The sequence below is a fragment of the Mirounga leonina genome, unplaced genomic scaffold (assembly GCF_011800145.1).
Source record: "Mirounga leonina isolate KUSES-001 unplaced genomic scaffold, KU_Mleo_1.0 Mir_178, whole genome shotgun sequence".
Classification (NCBI taxonomy): domain Eukaryota; kingdom Metazoa; phylum Chordata; class Mammalia; order Carnivora; family Phocidae; genus Mirounga; species Mirounga leonina.
The window spans coordinates 28,255,423-28,274,317 of NW_023270464.1; the positions used below are offsets into that span (position 1 = coordinate 28,255,423).

General features: G+C 63.8%; 1 protein-coding gene and 1 non-coding gene across 3 annotated transcripts in view; both read left to right on the forward strand.

Annotated features, from left to right (window-relative positions):
• The window catches only part of RASGRF1 (Ras protein specific guanine nucleotide releasing factor 1), a 97,191-nt gene that overhangs the window by 50,570 nt on the left and 27,726 nt on the right, over positions 1-18,895 (forward strand). Inside the window, exons 8-14 of one of the 2 annotated variants that reach the window (XM_035024364.1) lie at positions 5-114; positions 3,127-3,245; positions 4,883-5,043; positions 7,918-7,981; positions 9,635-9,771; positions 11,759-11,841; positions 18,237-18,551. In XM_035024364.1, the coding sequence (XP_034880255.1) occupies positions 5-114; positions 3,127-3,245; positions 4,883-5,043; positions 7,918-7,981; positions 9,635-9,771; positions 11,759-11,841; positions 18,237-18,551 (989 nt within the window). The remainder of the gene's footprint in view (positions 1-4; positions 115-3,126; positions 3,246-4,882; positions 5,044-7,917; positions 7,982-9,634; positions 9,772-11,758; positions 11,842-18,236; positions 18,552-18,895) is intronic. The other variant, XM_035024366.1, reaches the window with a different exon arrangement.
• On the forward strand, positions 5,524-5,680 carry LOC118023260. Its single transcript, XR_004682728.1, has one exon. It is a non-coding gene; the product is annotated as a U1 spliceosomal RNA (small nuclear RNA).

Consider the following 18,895-nt stretch of genomic DNA (forward strand, 5'->3'; position numbering starts at 1 on the left):
CCAGATTCCCAGGTACATCCTGACGCTGCATGAGCTCCTGGCGCACACCCCTCATGAGCACGTGGAGCGCAACAGCCTGGACTACGCCAAATCCAAACTGGAGGAACTGTCCAGGTGAGCCTGACCTCTGGGCGCCCCACGCCGGTGGCCAGGCCCCAGGTCGGGGCTGAGAATGCCCCTCCAGGAGTTCCAGCCCCAGGTGGCAAAAGCTGGTGTTCAGGTTAGGATTCGGAGGCAGGGGCTCAGCCTACAGCAGTGGGAAGCAGAGACTCCACAAGCAGACGTTTATGACTCTAGCCCAGGTGGGCACCGGGCAGGATGGCGCGGGTGGTGTGTCCCTGGTACGGAGGGTTTGGAGAAGGACACTCACAGGGGCCCGTTTCCTCTGTCCTCCAGTGGGGCTCTGTCAACCCCGTGGCTCCACATGCCCAAGACTCTGGTCTGCAGCCCGCAGTGTCAGTGGGGACACAAGCTGGGGGCCTGCAGTCAGGGCCCCCCACCTGCCCCCTCCCAGTCTCCAAAGCCCAGGAGAGCCCAGGGGAGCCTTCTCTCTGCAAGCGCAGCAGCTGAGGGGCCCAGGTGGAAGAGCAAGCTGTGTTCCCAGGACCCTGGGGGAGAAGGATCGGGTCTCAGGCCAAACCCCTGGGCACCCAGGTGCCCCCCCACACCCCTGGTGACACCCCGACATGACAGTGGCCAGTGGCAGACGGCCATGGGGGTGGGGAGGAGGCTCAGATTCCAGGGGCATTTTGAAGGTGGAACCAGCAGGAGTCTCTGGCAGGTTAGCTGGAGGAACAGGCTGAGGGGGGGAAGCAGGTGTTGCAGGGTCGTGGGCTGAGCAGCCAGGAGGGTGGAGGAAAGTGCAGGAGGGGCGGTTTGGAGGGGAGTCCTTCCTGTTTCATGGACCGGAGCTGGACAGCTGTGGCAGAGATGGTGGGAGGGAAGCAGGGCATTGGTGTCTGGAGGTCAGGGGTCGTCACGAGACTGGTGAGACCACCCCGGGGGGCTCCATGGTATGGGGGCCGGACATGAGGAGGGGCCCTGTGCCCAGAGACGGGCTGCTGGAAGCTGCGAAGGATCGGCCCACAGGCTGTGGAGCCCCACAGCAGCCCTGCCGGGGCCCTAAGAGGCTTCCTCAGGCGGACCCGGGGCAGTCAGTCAGGCCACGGCTCCCCCCTGGGCAGAGGGAGGACCGCTGGGCCAGGGCGGGCAAGGGTGTTAGCAGGGTGTGATTGCAGACTCACAAAACCTCTGTCCTTTCGAGTCCCAGGGAGCCACATCCTGCACTCTCTTCCCCAGGGAGAAGGCCTGAGGCACTTGTAAGGCAGTGAGGCTCTTGTCACCGTGGGGCGCCCTGTCCCCGTGCACACAGGGGTGCAGGGGGCAGACGTGGGCCAAGGTGCTTGGCCTGAGACCCCGATTCCCATCCCCCAGGGTTCCGCGCATCCCGCCCCATCACCTGCACCTGCCCCAGAGCGCCGCCCTAGTGCACGGAAGGGGGCTTTCCCGTCTCCGCGACATCAGCCCTTCCCCCTCGCCCTGCCCGGGCCCCAGGAGAGTTTCTAGGCCCCCTGGCTGTGCTCACAAACACCCACCTCCCTGGGACTGGCTCCCACCCGCCTCTGGGCCTGCCCCTCCGTCCTCCTGACCCCCACCTGCCGGGCTCCCTGAGAACGGGGCAGCACTTCCAGCCCCCCGTGTGCATGAGCCCCCAGCTGCGCGTGCAGCCTGGGGACCCCGACGCAGACCCCCGCCCGGGGCTGGCGCGGTCTGAGCAGCGGCATTCCACGCGTGTCTCACGGCAAAACCAGGTTCGCTGCTTTGGAACCAACCCCTTATTTTCACGAACGACAGCCCTGCTGGGGAGACTCCTCACCCTCTGGAGAAGAGGTGGTTCCCATCCCCTGCGGCTGCTTCCCGAGCCCTGGCTGCTTTCCGGGTCCCACGTCCCTCCCGGAGGCGGGCTGGGGTGCCGAGGCCCCATGCCGAAGCCCGGGTCCCACAGCCAGAAGAAACCACAGATAACAATGCTTTCCGAGTTCCGACCGCCGATCACCGCTCTTCACCAAAGCACCTGCCGAGCGCCGGACGTCAGGCCAGGGCATGAAACCCGTTATCTCCCCCACCCCCGTGAAAGCCTCCAGGTGGGGGGACTAAGGCCAGACGCCTCCAGTACTTGCTCGACGTGCTGACCCCCCCAGCGCACACCCAGCCTGACCAGTGTCCCCTCCCGTTGTCCCGGGGTTGAGCTGGGTAACGTCCCTGCGGGAACTGCCAGCCCTTAACTCGCGGAATCAGCCCCTCCTGGAGCAGGCGGGGCACTTCTAACAGACTCCTCGCAAAATTACTTATCACCTTCCCGACCCCTGGAAATCCACGCGCCTCTTCCCCAACACCTCCCCCCACCCCACCGCCACCGCCGCCAAACGCTTATTTAAAAGCAGGTAGATGGTGCCACTTGCTGGAGAGGAGGGGCATTGCGGCAGTCAGAACAGGACATAGTTGTCCGTGGGCTCAGATGAGGGACATGCTGTGTCCGGCTTCCCTCCGGGATGTGTGGGAGCCTGTGGATGTAAACTGCAATCAGTCTCTTCCTGAGCCAGCTGGCTTGCCAGCGCTCCAGAACTCAGCCATTCCAGAACCCAAACAGTGTTAAGGAAACAACCGTATAAAGAGCATTCAAGGGGCAGAAACAGCAAGTGCAAAGGCCCTGAGGCAGGGATGAACTTGGTTTGTTCTGTGGATAGAAATAAGGCCAGTAGTGGGATAAGGGGCAGAGTAATGAACAAAGGATGTTTGCTGAGCTCCCATCGTTCTCCCCATTCTGCCATTCGGTTGCACATGGCTCAGACTCTCAGATCAGACAGACCTGCTTCTCACGGTTAACCTCCATTTCCTTTTTCCTGAAACAAGAACGCCTGCCTCCTTGGGTTTCCCGAAGAAGAAAAGGAGACCATGCCTGCCTGTGGAGTGTCCAGCACACAGCGGGCACTCAGTAAATGCGTGTCCTCTCCCCCTTCATGACTGCAGGCCCCGAGAGTCCTCAGGGCCAGGCTTTCCCGCTGGGTCTGGCTAGAGGCCTGGCGTCCCCTCCTCCTGCCCCTGACTTATTTCCCGTCCCTGCAGGATAATGCATGACGAAGTGAGCGAGACGGAGAACATCCGGAAAAACCTCGCCATTGAGCGCATGATTATTGAAGGCTGCGAGATCCTGCTGGACACCAGCCAGACTTTCGTGAGACAAGGTAGGCCCCCCCACCCCCTGGTCCCAGGTGGCCCCTGGGCCCCTCCAAGTGGCATGCCTGCAGAGTGTCCCGAGGCCACTGGAGGGCTGTGGGCATCACATCCACGTACGGGTCCTGTGGGCCTCCACGGCTTCCTTCCCTCCAGAGGTAGACGCGCTTCTTCCCAGATGGTCTGGTGTGTCTGTCGTGCGTCCTAGTGAACGCTGACACGTGTTTTTGGGGAGAGAGTGGGGAGCCGAGGACGACAACAGATACAGACCGGCCCTGGATCACAAGCCTTTCAGGCACAGGCAGTGTGGCTCAGTCCCTCTGTCCTCTGCTCGTCATCCTCGGCCTCTTGGGGAGCCGCATCTGGGAGGCACAGCCCCACTGAGGGCCAGGGAGGGGGGCTGGCTGCCCACGCGGGGCGGCTGGAGCTTCGTTGCACCTGAGGGGTGCCCCGCCCAGAGCCCACGTTCTGTGGGCAGAGGCTTCTGCTTGCAAGCCCCGAGGTCCTTCTATCCGGCCCTGGGACTCTGACCAGAAGAAAGGCTTGCCAGCCCCTCGTCCAGCCTGGGCAGCTGGCTCTGCACACGTCCTCAATTTGGAGTTTTGCTCTGAGCCCCCGCGTGGCCCCTGTACCCTTCCCCAGCCTCGGTCTGCTTGCCTGAGCCGCACCGGGCCCGCGCTGGAAATGCCGAAAGAATGGCCGCCCCTGGCATGAGCAGCGTCCCCACAGACCTGGAATCTGCTCTGTTCCCCAAGCAGAGTGTTTCCTCCCCTCCCATGGGGCCGTGCTGGACCTGGAACCGAGCAGGGGGGTCCAGAAAGCCCTTTCTCACTCGTTAGTCATGCATCGAGCGCGGACACCTGCCTCGTTCATGCCGGGCCAACGCTGGGCTCCAGGGACACTCCGAGACTAGACCTGCGGGGCCAGGGGGCCGTGAGGAGACAGACGCAGGGCAGGGGTCCAGACAGGGATGGACGCGGGCAGGGGGCAGAGCGGGCGGGGGTGGGGAGGACAAGTAGGAGTTCTCGGGCTGGAAAGGAAGGGCTTTCCGGGCTGGGAGTGGCACTCAGGAGCACGGTGATGAGCTGGAGCCAGGCGGCCAAGGAGGGAGGCGGCGCAGGAGGGGGCGTGCCCATGCCTGACTGGGAAGGCCCTGAGTAGGTGGGAAGGACTGCGTGCTGTGTGTGCCAGGGGCGGGGGCCAGCGCAGGGGCGCAGGGGGCTTCGTCCCCAGCACCCGGTGTCCGGGATGGGGCTCAGTCTGGCTCTGCAGCCCACGGGCCGCACCTGATTGGTGATGTCTGCCCGGCGCGGGCCGCGGGGCTGTGCGCGGTGCTGATCCGTCCAGGCCAGCTCGTGCTGCCCCCCACACCCCTCCCAGCCCTGCGTGCCCGCCACACAGGCCCTGCCCTGGAGGGTTCCTCCACCTGGCAAGGCCCTGGCCGGGGGCTGGGGGCCCTGCCGGGAGCCCTGCTCAGCATGCCTCTGCCATCGGGCTGACGGGGCCGAGGGAGCATCGTCCGGCGTGCGCACCGGCTGCCAGGAACCACGACTCCCTGGTCCCGGCGCTGGGACCGCCGCAGCTGCCGAGCTGGCCAGAGGGGAACGCAGCTCTGGGACTGGGCTCAGGGTCTACCCCCCACCCACAGGCTCCCTCATCCAGGTGCCCCTGTCTGAGAAGGGCAAGATCACCAGGGGCCGCCTGGGGTCTCTGTCCCTGAAGAAGGAGGGCGAGCGGCAGTGTTTCCTGTTCTCCAAGCATCTGATTATCTGCACCAGGGGGTCTGGCGGGAAGCTCCACCTGACCAAGGTAGGGGCCGCTGGGGCTGGGCTTGCGGGGGGCTCGTGGTGGGCACCGCCCTGCCCAGGACCCGTGGGCAGAGACGCGGAGTGCACACGCGTGTGCTGGTACGACGGGCGGGCTGGAGGGAGCCGGCCGTGGTCGGGTTTTCCGGAGAGATCATGGGAAGTGGGAGGGTGAGTGGTGTCGGGACCCCAAGAGAGCCCAGCTGCTGGTGCCAGGGCAGAAGAGCCAGGGGGTCCAGACGAAGCCCTGAGGGTGCACCCGCACGTGCGTGGGTGTGCGCCGCGGTGCGGGAGGGGCCGGGTGAGACAGCCGCTCAGGAGGCGCTCACACCGCCGCTCCCGGGGCCGCCTCCTCCTGTCCGGGCCCCGCGAGCAGGCGACGGAGGTGCTCACACACAGGGCCAGCCCTCGGCACCTCGCGGCCCCACCCGAGACCCCACACACTCAGCTAACTGGCCCATCCCACAAGGAAAGGGGAGCACTGAAACCTGTCAGGGGAGATGCCGTGATCGTGAAGCTGGTTTCCAAGGGCGAGGCTTCTCCGTGGCCTCCGGATGAGGGCAGCCCTGCGATTTCCCCAAATGCGGGAAGCTCGACTGCATCGTTTGTGGTGGAGGCCAGTGCACTCCAGCTTCCCCCCCACGATGAGATGGTCGAAAAGGGAAAAAGTGAGGGGAATCGGCACCTCAAGCCCCTCCCGCTCCTTCCCAGACCGCAGGGCCTTGGCTCGTGCCGTCGGCTTCTTTCTCCCCTGGAGCACCGCCTTCCTGTCCTCCTGGCTGCTCGAACGGCACGGGGAGAGGTGCACCCTGGGCAGGATCTCCTACTCCCCAGCTTGCGTATCTCGCGGCTCTGAGTTCAGGCTCTGGCCCCCGTCTCTGCCTCCGTTCCTCGTCTGCAGACTAGGGGTAACAATCCCCAGCAGGGGCTCTGCGGGGGCGCAGGTGGCGGGCGGCTGGTGCCCGGTTGAGGCGAAGCACGTGGGCCTCTGAGCAGGGCTCCCCTGGAAACTTCTTCGGTGGACCTGGCGTCTGAACACGCCGCGGCCGAGAAAGGGCCGGAAGGTGCCGGAGCGTCAGGCAGACCATCCTTCCAGACCCTGGATGCCTGGCCCGTAAGCTCCCGAGAGCTGCTACGAGGGCAGGGAGCGCTTTCCTTGTTTCTGCCGCGAGGCTCTGTGCCGGCGGGAGGACGTCCCCCAAGAGGCGGCAGCCAGCGGGGCAGGTCGCGCGGAGACCGAGTCTGAAAACGTGTTTTTCTGTTTGTGAGTTTTCTCTTGTTTCGGCCGGGGCGGGGGTGTTTGAGCTTCTAGAGCCCCTCAGCATAAAGAACAGGGGAGTGCTGTTCCAACGCCCGCAGGGCCCCCAACTAGAGGTGCCCGCCAAGCCTCAGTTTACCCATCTGCACACGGGAGTGAAGACACCCGCTTCAGGGGGTGCTGTGAGGATTAAGGGAGTGGGTGCAAAGCATGAGTCCAGCGCCTGGGACGCGGTGTGAGCTCGGCGGGTGCAGATCGTCGTCACTCTTGCTGCCGCGATGAACTACAACGATCGTGGCCGCGAGCCCACCTCACGAGCATCCGCCTCCGAGACAACCCGCTGAAGCAGATGCTGTTCCTTCCCCGTCTGTAAGAGACGTCTAGAAGCCCGCCCATGGCAGAGCGGGGCTTTGAACCCAGGCCGGCCGTCTGGCTCCGGGATCTGTGCTCCGAAACCACAGGCTGAAGTCAGGCCGCTTTCCGACGCCCTGGGACACGACCCAAGATCTAAAACTTCGGCAGGATCTTCGGGAGAAAGAGGCTGTCAGAGCGACGTGGGGCTTTGCGGACGGTCAAGCCAGGGGGCTCGCCGAGGCCGCCGAAGAGCAAAGCGAGAACCCAGGATTGGGGGCCGCCTCTGCGTCCCGGGGGCAGCCTGCCCTGCAAACACCGTGGCCGGGTCTCTGTTGCCATCAGTTCTCACATTACGTGTCCGCGTCGGGTGACAAGTTACCCCCAGACGGAGTGGCTCACGGCAGTCATGGTCTCTCAGATGCCGAGCCGGGTGGCCTGGAGCCCCTCGGCTGGGTGGCAGGGGGTGAGGGTCTCACAGGGTTGCATCCAGGCCCAGGGGCTGCATCATCCTTCCCGGGGTGGCCTCCCCACGTGGCAGTCGGCTGAACACGTGGTCCGAGGGACACCCAGAGAGCAAGCAGGAGGTGCACGCCATCCGAGAAGCAGGCCACCAGCCCAGCCTGCACTCGAGGGGGAGGAAAGCCGACCTCACCTTTTGAGGGGGTAGAGATCGACATCTTCCACCCCCACAGTCGTGGCCCCTGTTCCTCACGGAACCGGGGTGTCTCACACCCAGGAGAGGCTCCCACACTCGAGGATGGGAGGCCCTTTCCCAGGTGTCCCTCAGAACAGGCAGCCAGCAAGTGACCTGGGCGAGGTCAGGCCTCGAGGCCCTCCCTGACCCCAGCGCTAGCGGCCAGATGACCTCGGGCCAGACCCCTCCCCCGGATCTCCTCTCCTTACCTGTAAAATCAGAATGGGACCTGTGACGCATCCGGTCAACTGCCCTGTGTCCCAACTGGTAACGCGAAGGTGCAGCCCAGGCTTGGGGGGGTCCAGCCTGTGCAGACTGCACCCCCTGCCGTAGGTGTCCCTTGGCCCTCATTTGGGGGAGCCGTGTGAGACGGTCCCACCTGATCCACCTCCTGGGGTTTCTTACGTGAGGATAATGTCCTTCGACACGAAAACCACAAAGCCCACAGGGAACACGACATGCACACGTGTGCGTATGTGCATGCACAGCTGTAGGGCCGTGTCCCGCCCCAGTATGCGGGGCTCTGCCCTGCGTGTCCCTGCTGACTGGAGGTGGTCCCTGCTGTTTTTCAGAATGGGGTCATCTCCCTCATAGACTGCACCCTGCTGGAGGACCCAGAGAACATGGAGGAAGACGGTAGGTGTGCGAGCCGCCCAGCAGACACCCCCTTGCCCCGGCCCCGTCTTGCTGGGGGGGAGGGAGGGCGCGGAGGTGTGGCGGTCCCGGTCCTGGACCCAGTGAGGCCGGCCAGCAGGTGGGAGCCCCCGTCCGCCGTCCCGTTGCCCTCCACGCTCCTCGGGCCCGTTCGGTTTGGGGTCCCAGCACCCCCGTGAGCTCCCGTCATTCACGTGTCCGTGGGTCCCACGCACAGTGGCTCCCCTGGGTCATGCAGAAGGGCCCGGGGAGGCACGGCTCTGTCCTCCAGTGGGAGGAGTGGGGACACACGGGGTGGCAGCCCCAGCAGGGAGGGGGACTCGGTGGGGAGGTGGGGGGCGGGCGAGCTGGTGTGGGGGGGTTCTGTGGGAGTTTCTTCCCCGGGCGTCACTGGGGGATGGGTCACTACTGTCTCTTGATTGGGCTGACGTTGGTCCTCACGTCCCTTCTGCTCTGCCCCCCACCCTCCCCTTGGGGGGACCCCAACGGGGCTCTGCATCTTTGCCCTTCCCCAGACTGGGGTGCCTCAGGGTGGGGCTGTGTCTGAACCACTTCAGATCGGGGGGTCTGCAGGGGGTCCGGGGCCCCGTCCACTCTCACACACACATCCCCGGTCAGCCTTTCCTGCCCCTGCCCTGGGAGCCGAGCCATGCTGCCCCCAAGGGCAGGACAAACGTGTAACGCGGTCCCCTCGGAGCGCTTGACCTGCTCTAATCTTGGCCGCAGCTGGGCCACGGGAAAGCCCAGACTCAAGCAGAAGGGTCATGTTCCCCACTCGGCGCGCTCGCTCACAGGCACCCTGCTTCCCAGAGCAACCAGCACCGTCCCAACCCTGAGCCGCCACCGGAACAGGGGCTCCCGTGCCCAGCACAGAACCCGAAAACTCTTGAGTGTCAGAACTGAAAGGGTGGGGCCCCAGACACGTCACATCCACTCTGTACAGGACATGGTCTGCAGCCTGGGGGGGGGGGGGGGGGCAGGGCCCCCCAGGGTCACATAGCCAGCGACGGCAGAACGGGGCCCCACACCATTCCACCCCACTCGCTGTACCCCCAGTTAATGCGGGCACCCTGGAAGGCACCCATAAACTGTGCTCTTAGTCTCCCGAGAGTGCAAGGAAGTTCTCAGGTTAGGAATAGTAACAAAAATACCTAGAATGTACTTTGGCTTTGGGAGGCTCGACACTGAGCTGAATGTCCAGTCCGGCCCATAAACAGTGACGATCTGAATTTCCCCTTCTGGCCCCATTTCACCTGGGGGTAGCCGGCGAGTCTGGCGGTGAGGCCGGTTCTAGTCCTGGCTTCGCGGCGGCTGCCATGTCTCTGGGATGTCCTCACTCTGGACCTCAGCTGCCTGTTGGCAAAATGAGGGCAGAGGCCGACCCCCCAACCCGGGCTCCCTGGCTCTGCCGCTGGGATGGCCCCGCGTGCTCGTGAACGACTCCTCAGTCCACGCCTTTGCTCATCTCTGGAGTGGGGGTTCCTCACCGACGGGGGGAGGAGATGTTCTGCAGGGAGCGAGGGGCCGCTGCAGGGCCTTCGCCCGCAGGTGACACGGGGAGGGCATCGTTACGATGTTCCCCAGCTCACAAAGGGCCCCGCTCATTCTGCTAACTCCATGTTTTGCAACTGGAAGCCAAAGGATCCAACCAAGACATAGACCACTTGGATTTTAAGATCGGGGTGGAGCCCAAGGATTCCCCGCCTTTCACGGTCATCCTCGTGGCCTCGTCCAGACAGGAGAAGGCGGCGTGGACCAGTGACATCAGCCAGGTGAGCAGGATCACCTGTTCCTGGAAGCATGCGGTTCCGTCATGCCTGAGCTCTTGGGGCCCTGGGGGCAGGGTTCTGATGGAAAAGACGCAAGTGTCCTCTGGGTCCAGCCCCGGCCAAGGCTGAGGCCGGCCGTCCCCTCCCATTGGCAGAGTCTGGGCGGGGAACCCCTTGCACCTGGATCATGCCCTACAGTGATTTTTAAAACTCCAGATTCTGGAGCTCCCCTGGGGTTCCCTACAGACTTCCTAGATGCAAATTTCGGGCACGAAGCCTGGGAATCTGCCATTTAGCACATACGCCCCAGGCCGTTGGCACACACAGAAAAGTCTGAGCACCACCTCCCCAGGATGCTGGGCATCACAGCGTTTGGAGAGACAGGAAGGGCCCTGCAAGGCCTAGCGTCAGCTATGCAGAGAGAAGGCTTGGCCTCGGCCTTTGCACACGCGTTAGGGCAGCGCACCCCACTGGGAGCAGCATGCACGGGGGGCAGAGACTTCCCAGGGACCGGTGAGCAGACCCAGGGGGCTGTGGGCTCCCGCGGGACCAGGGCAGAGGCTGAGTCTGGAAGAGGCTGTCAGTGGCCCCGGGCTGCGGGACAGGCCTCTCCCGGGGTTAGCGCAGGCCTGTCCCCGAAGCGGGGAGCTCGTCCAGGCCATGTGTGGGCTGCTCTCTGCAGACTGGGCGAGCATGCTGGGGAGCAGCGGACGGTGGGAGCAAGGGGACAGCGAAGCTGGGATGCCCCTGTTGGGGGCGGGAGGCCTGGGGCAGAGGCTCCGCTCTATCTAATGGTGGGCCCCCCAGCCCTGGTTTTTATGCCCCACTTCTGGGCTGCCCAGACCGTCCGCTCCCCCGGCCCTCTGGCCTGCCTGCCCATCTGGAAATGCCAGAAGGACGACACAGGTCAAGGGGGCACGTAGCGAGTATCCGCTCTTCCTGCATGCCAGCACCTGTTCTCAAAGCTCCCAGCGCACCCCAGAGAAAACCGGAAACTAGGAAGCCGTGCCGATGGCAGTGGGGGTCCCCAGCCCTCCCCTGGGATCCCGATGCCTCCGGGGAGCCTTGTCCTCGACCAGGCACCCGGCTTTCCACTGCTGCGGATAGAACCAGAGCCGAAGGGAGCCTCAGAGCCGCGGGTTGGAGACGCTGGGCTGGGAAGTGCAAGGAACAGGAACCGCCCTCTGACTGACCCCGTCCCAAAGAATGGGGGAGGGGGGTCCAGCCTTGATGGGACGCTGGTCCCCAGCAGACCGGGTGGGCCGCCCCCGCTGGGCTGGCCCCTCTGCCAGCACCCCCCGAAACACGCGCCCTGGAAACCAGGACATTGTGAGATGCGCCCGCGGCTAGGAGGGGAAGGCTGGGCGGCAGGGGCGAGGAGAGGGGAGGACGCCCCAGAGATGTACTGTTCGTTTGGGGGCAGTTCTTATTCGAAGCAGAACGTGGATTTTGAGTTTTTCCGAGGCTGAGGGAAACGTGGGCCTCTGTGCCCCTAGTCCCAGCAGCCTGGCCTCTCCCAGACGGGGTTTCGAACGTGGAAACCGTCTGCGGCCCCAGAGCGTGGCCGTGGCTGAGAGAGGACCAGGGTGCAGGACCGCGTGCCCGTGTGTGCAGGGTCGTGGAGGCTGGTGCCGGCCGCAGTGGACCTGACCTGGCCCTTCCCGCCAGGCCCCAGAGGTCAGCGACAGAGCGGCCGGGTCGGGTGCCCCCGTTTGCCGACAACCCAGCTAGGTAGGCATCATCCGCGCTTCGAGGTTAGGGACAGGAAGGCCCAGGGAGGTCAGGTGAGTCCCCAAAAGGTCGCTGGAGTCGGAGGTGGCCTCCGGTGGGAGTGAAGGGAGGCTGCAGCCGACCTGCCCTTGCCAGGACGACGCTCCGGCGTGAGGACCCCGCGTCAGGCTGGGCCCGCGAGCTGCTCCCTGGGCACAGCTGCTGTGGGGCCCGGGTGGCGGCCGTGGCTCTGACCCTGGGGCCCCCCCTCTGCTTCCAGTGTGTGGATAACATCCGGTGCAACGGGCTGATGATGAACGCGTTCGAGGAGAACTCCAAGGTCACCGTGCCGCAGATGATCAAGTAAGTAGTGTCCTACAGCCCGGCAGGCTCGCGACCCAGGGACAGCCGCAGCCACAGCCCAGCGGGCTCGCGACCCGGGGACAACCGCGGTCACGGCCCGGCGGGCTCGCAACCCGGGGACGGCCGTGGTCACGGCCACAGTGGGGCATTGGACCGCCGGCTGCGGGTCTTCCAGACACGCTGGGCTCCATCTTTGGGGCTTGGGGGCATCTGTGTGCTTGTTTGTTTTAAGTTAACATGTATTCGAATGGGGGCTCCGGCTTCATTTTTGTTGTTTTTAAAACGTGGATTTTTGTGGTCGGCTGTTTAAATGGTAACAGGAGTGAAGCTTGATGCATTTATTTTAATGACTATTTTTTTTTCCTAATTACAAAATGAGAACATTTCGGAAACACAGGCTCCAGGGTCACGGCGTTTGCCTGAGCGATCACGGGGGCAGAATGGGGGGGCATCCACTGAGCACGCGGTCGGAGCTCCCAGGTTGCACCAGGCCTGCTGCCCTCCCCCCCAGCGATGCGCTGTCCTGCCCCTCGCCTCGCCCTCCTTCCTGCCCCGTCCGGGCGGCCCATGGGCCTCTGTCCAAACCTCTGACCTCGGAGCCTGCTGATGCCGGGACCCAAATCTCACCCGGGCCGTGCAGCCGCGGACATCTGGGTGCCCCACTGTCTCTGAGGCCCAAGGGTGCGCTCAGGGCAGTGGCGGGTGCATTCTTCAGCCCGGTGCGTGAAGGCGCTGCACCCGGAGCCTTGGTGAGGACAGGGCTGGTGAAGCTGAGGCCGGGTCATGCACACTAGTGGGGTATGGTTCCACTCCGTGAGCGCTGGCGGGATCGGAAGGAAGGCCGGAACGTGCAGGTCCCCGGCTCCTGCTCTGTGTGATGGCGGACAAGTCACTTGGTGCTTCTGAGCTCGGGCTTCTCACGGGTAGGTGGGAGGGGACGACACCTCCCTACCAACCTCCTGCATTTGTGTTCTTGTTTGGGGGCAGGAGGAGCTTGCGTCTGTGTTTTTGGTTTCACGTACAAAGAGCCAGTGTCGTTTCTGCGGTTATGGGCGATGCCTACACGACCCACGGGGAAGCTCGCTGAGCGAAGTCCAGCCTGGCGAGGCGCATCCTTGCGCTCCGAGGCACATCCTGAGGCCCTGTTCCTGAGCGGACCGTGCTGGCCTGAGCCCGGGCGGCGGGAGCGCGAACCTGGCTGAATTCTCTCGGTGGCCCGGGCGCAGCTGCAGGCACCCCGTCTGTCTTGGATGCGGCGAGGCACAGGGCGGATTTGCTTTAACGAGAAAATTACAGTCACACGTGGAATTAAAACGTGTGGCAGGCGCGCGCTCGTTTTTTGCCGAGGACACATCATTCAGGCGGCAAAAGTGAGCCAGGCGTCACCTGTGAAGGAAAAATAGCAAGTTTTAAGCTATGACGGTGACAGAGAGGAGGGAGCGTCCAAGCCAGAGTGACCACGCCGAGGACGCTTGCCCCCAGGCTCGGGCAGGCGTGGCCACGTGCGGCGTCCTCGGTCTATGAGAGCCGTGGGGCGGCGGCCCCTGGCACGCTGGGGAGGACGCCCCCCAGAGGGGACACCAGAGCCGGCCGTGAAGATGATGGAGGGGAAGGGCGCTCTCGGAGGAGGGAAGGGCGTGAACGAAGGTGCAGAGGCAGGATAGCGCGTGTGCGTTGGGGATGATGATTAGCCCCGTAGGGCGGCAGGACCGGCAGAGCGGAGTGTCGTGGGGGAGGCGACCGGCCGCCGTGTTCACTGCCAGAGGAAGGTCCTGGGACAGGAAGGAGCCCGTCAGAGCCCAGTGCATCAGAGCTAAACGCGCATGAGCAGCCGGGGCTGGGCTGGAGTGGGTGTCACACTGGGTTCCACGGCGTCTCTGGCCCCAGCAGCTTCCCCACCCGGCGTGCAGGCCCGACCGGCTGGTCCGCCAGCGGAAAGCCCCTGGCCGGCCGCACACCTGTGTCTCCGCTGAGCTGTCCCCACCCAGCCCGGGGCAGATGTGCCCAGCCCGGGGCAGAGGGTGAAGGGCCAGCCGGGGTGTCACCAGGCATGAACAGTGAGCGTCCCCCGTGCCTAGAGCACATCGTTTCCTGAATATTTGGTGCCCACTGGGCCCTCCCCCTCCGTGCACGTTCAGCACCGTACCCGCTGAGTTTCCGTGTGTCTGCGTGTCCCACACACAGCTGGCTCCCTCGTCCGTCCCGCTCGCAGCTCTCTCTCATTTTTCACTGCGCCGTTGAGAGTTCTTACACGATCTGCCTCGTGAACGACGGGGCGGAGGGAGGGCAGGGCTCAGAGAAGGGTAATGTGACGGGCGAAGAGTCGGGGTCTCCACCGGGTGGCGACAGGCGCCCCCAGTTGCCACTCCGACGGGGAGCGCGTGGGCACCGAGGGCCTGGCTGGACGGCCAGTGGGAGGGGACACTCCCTGTATCAGTGCCCACAAGTCTCTGAGCTCCTGGCCCAGCCCCCACATCAGACGGACCCAGGAGTGGTCTGATTCAGGGTTTGCGGCATGAAGAGGCATGACGTCCCCTGCTGCCTCCTGACGCGTGTCCGGGAGCTCGGGGGTGTGGGCGCGGGTGGACACCGGCGAGAGGAGGATCCACAGCCACGCAGAGAGCTGAGGACCCTCACCGCTCCTGCCCCAGGCTCCGGGGCGCCATGGCCGTCCCTGCATGTGGCCTCAGGGACGGGGGCTTCGAGGTGGAGCGCCCTCCCGGAAGCCCAGCTGCTCAGCGACGCCCGGAGGCGGGACGCGCTTGGAGCTCCAGTCCCGAAGTGTGGACGAGAGTGAAGAGAGAAGCCGGGCTGAGCCCACAGTCAGGAAGGCTGGCGTCGTTCCCGTGGGGCCGCCGCAGATGCTGCTAATGGACCACGGCGATCTTTCAGGCCGGCCCGCGAGGGAGTCATCGGAATGGGCGCCCCTGTAGCGCACTCTCCCCTTTTACTGACGGAGGCTGAAGTCCAGGCTGGGTTTGCACAGTGGACAGAGGCCCTGTGACCGACAGGGGCGGCCAGTTCAGAACAGAGGAGAAGGGGGACGGGCGGTGTGTCCAGCCTTCTCTACCCATCCAGACGCAGGAGCCCAAAGAGAAGGTGCTAGAAGCAAACGGCTGCAGAGGGGCCAGCAGTCCCCGTGAGGATGCCGGGCCCGGGCCGGACACACTGGGGCCCGGGCGCAGGAGGTGTCCACGCTCCTGGGACGGACCGCCGTGCGGGAGCCCCTCAGCCGCGGGCTGGGTGCCGCCAACCGGGAGCGCGCCAGCCTGCAGACGCGTCTTCTCTCTCGTTCTTGTGTCCCTCTCCCCTTCCTCTGGAGACTCCCGGCGCCGGTCCCTCTCTGCGTCCCCCGTGGGGCTTACGTTTTCCCTCGCTGGCTTAGCCCCTTTGCTGCTGCCGGAGCCGGGACACTTCCTCGGGCGTGCTCGGGGCGTCCCTCCGCTGGCTTCCGAGCGCCCCGGCCGCTGGTTCCACAACCTCATCTTCGGCTTCCAGGAAATCTTGGTGATCTCAGGTGATCGTGTTTTCCTGAGCCACGGTGGACCCACGAAGCCGAGGTTTTGTAAAGCGTCTGTGTCTTGCAGTGGAGTTCCCCTGGAAGGCGTCATTCCATCTGTTCCTCCAGGAAGGTCCTTCCAGCCTGTGGTGTCTTCACGGGCTCTGTGGCTCTTTCCTCATCCTGGAAGGAGTCCCCGCTGCCCTGCCCATTGGAGGCACTCGGTAAAAGTGGTCTCTTTTCCCGGGAACATTTTGAACCCCAGGAACATGTCCGGAGAAGGCCTTGAAAGGGCAGTATCTGTGCTGCTGGACGGGAGGCCCCCATGGAGAGCCTGTGACCCCATTTACGACCCAAACGAACAGAGCGCCATGCCACACACGCCCTGGGTCCCTTTATTAAATGTTTGCAAAAGCCTTGTGAGGTAGACCTTACTCTTTCCAAGTTACAGATCAGGAAAGGGAGGGGAAGTGCCATGTCTAATGACGTACGGGACTCGGGGTGATAGGTGTCCTTCAGAACCATGTATTCCAACCCCCAGCCTCGCGTCCTTCACCAGACCCCGGATGCAACACCTGCTCTTGCCGACGACCTGTATGAGATGAATTCCTAAGTCTTTAGATCCCCACCCCCGGAAGCTCATTTTGATAAGATTTCCAGGCTTTTCCTTTATTTGTTCGTTCTGTATCCTTCGAATCGTGTCCCACCAGGACACGCGAGAGATTTCAGGCAGCCACTGCATGCGTAGGAAGGTACGGCTGCCCTTGAGTGAGGATGAAGGGCAAACGCGGCACAAGGAAGGAGACCTAAAACGAGGCCCCGGGGGGTTACGTGCACTTGCCGTGGACCCGCTGGGAGCGGGCACTGTGTTTGACCCCAGGCTGCTCAGGGGCCACGCCCACTCGGAAACCATGACTCAGACACTCACGACCTCCAGATGTGAGAGACCACAGCTGCACAAGACAGGACGGAACGCCCACCCCCATGGTCTCACCGCCCGGAGGTGCTGCGTGGCAGGACAGCGGTCGGGGCTTCCAGCTCCCGCCACATCGGGAGAGGCCCCTGACCTCAAGCTCCTGGCTGAGAGGGTGCAGCTGTGCGGGCCTGGCCGTCAGGTGACCGGGTCGGCTGCACCTGACACCTGTCGAGAGGACGGAGACGTCCCGCCACCAGATCCAATGCGAAGGTCCCAGAAGAGCCGGGTTGCTCCTGCTGGGATCCCACGCCATGCGGAAATCACTCTGGCCAGGGATGCCGGACTCCGGAAAGTCCAGGACACCTGCCCAACGTTGGAAGTCTTACTTTTAGTCAAATACCTGAGGTCCAGCGATCTGCCGCTGGCTGAAGACCCACCCTCGTACTTTAATAGGCAGCCAAGGGGGAGCTGAAGGGGGGTATGACCCCCCTTGTGGAGGCCGGCAAGGTGAAGGGACAGCACTGCTAGGGAGCCCCCTCCCGCCCCCCGCCCAGCCTGGAGGTTCCTCACCAACGGCCGTGGCAAGCTGGCTTCATCCTGAGCTGAAGGATGGACAGCTGTGGGTGGGTTGCTAGTGGGAGAAGTCACAGGTAAGAAGAGAAGGTAGTAGGATTGTCAGAAAGCATTAGACTCCTGGGGACATAACTCAGTGATGTGTTCCACCTGCTGACTGTCGCTCATGGGGGCTTGATTCCTCGCATGGCTCATAGTTTTGATTTATGAGCTCATTTTCTGGAAGGATTTATCTATGAAGATCTTGCAGAGCCTGGCGGTGCAGTGCCCTGGGGGGCCCACAGCCTGGAACTACTCTTCATACCGTCTGGGGCTCCCAGACCACAGTGGTACCTGTCTGTACTCCAAAGCCCCGGAGAGAGCAAATAGTCTCAGGAGCCTCCGTGCCCCGTCCTCCCTTCCCCCGGAGTCTGGGCTAAACCAGGACACTCACATCTCCCCCGCAGTGGGTAGATTTTTCGAGGCCACTGCCCACGTCCTCAGCCCTCTGTGGGGGTCTCACTCCAACAGCCTTCCCGCCACGGAACCCGGGCCTTGCCTTTCCTTACAGAAACCCGAGGCACTCTGTATCCATAAGCAGCCGATGCCCCAAAGACACATAAAGCATCAGCTGGTTTCCAAATTCCTCTTCATTTTTCGCCCCTAGGAATTTCCCTTATAGCTTTTTTGTCCCTGCTTAGTTTTTCCTGAGATGGAATTCATGTAACATAAAACTCAGCATTTTAAAGTGTGCAGTTCAGTGGATTTTAGTACATCAGTATGTTGGGCAAACATCACTGCTGCCTGATTGCAGAATGTTTCCATCATCCTTCAAGAGCCCCCAAAAATGCATGTTAGCAGTCAGTGCCTCACCCCCTGGCGGCCAGCCCTTCTCTGTGTGGGTGGACTTGGCTGTTGGGAGGTTTCACATAAACAAAGTCAAACGACGTGCGGACTTTGCTCCTGGATTCCCTCACTTGGCGTGTCCTCGAGACCCGCGGCCCTGGGGCCCTTCCCCGCACGTGGTGCCCTCTCCCAGCCGAGCGAGCCTCCCCGCGTGGACACAGCCCGCCAGGCTGTTCTCTCAGCAGCGGGCAGACCCCGGGGTCGCCTCCACTTTGGGGCAGTTTTGAATAGCGGTGCCGTGAGCGTTTGCGGGCAGATCCTCTTACCTTGTGATCTCAGGAACACATTATTTCTAAGTTTGTTAACGTTTTGTCCAGAGTTTCAAGGCGTTTTACGCCGGATACGTGGGCGGTTGCCGGGAGCTAGAACCGGCGTCCCGGTGTCCCCTTCTTGCTCAGTGTTGCCCTCCCACACTCTCCTTGTCCCCAGAGTAGTCCAGCCAGTCTTTCGGCAGCCGCCCGCCCATCCATCTGTCCGTCCGCCCATCCGCGGCGCGTCGGGGAGACTGCGACAGCTGGGGAGACGGCCGCGGGCTCATCGGTGCAGACCCCTGTCTCCCCGCGGCCCTCCCTCCCTCCGCAGGTCCGACACCTCCTTGTACTGCGATGACGTGGACATTCGCTTCAGCAAGACCATGAACTCTTGCAAAGTGCTGCAGATCCGCTATGCCAGCGTGGGAAGGCTGCTCGAGAGGCTGACGGACCTGCGCTTCCTGAGCATCGACTTCCTCAACACGTTTCTGCACTCCTACCGCGTCTTCACCACCGCCGTTGTGGTCCTGGACAAGCTCATCACCATCTACAGGAAGCCCATCAGTGCCATCCCCGCCAGGTGGGCAGGCACCTCCTCTTCCCGACGGGCCCCCGGGGCCTTCCAGGCTGGGAGGGAAGCCGGGCTCGGGGTCCAGGCGGTCGCCGAGGCTGCCACCGGAGTCGGGGGTGGGGGGGATGCGGGCGCCCCAGGCACCAGCCAGCCCTCTGCACAGGGGCGGGGAGGGCTGAGCAGCCCCGGCCCCGCTGTCTGCCCCTCTGCCCGCGGGCTCTTGGGGTGGGGTGGCGTCTCGGGGGTGCACGCGGCCCTAAGCCCAAGCACAGGGCTTCCCCGCCTTCCCGTCTCAGAAAGAAGGGGAGGGGGTGGGCGGGAGGACACAGAGAGAGGCCGGGATCCTCAGCCCTTCCCTG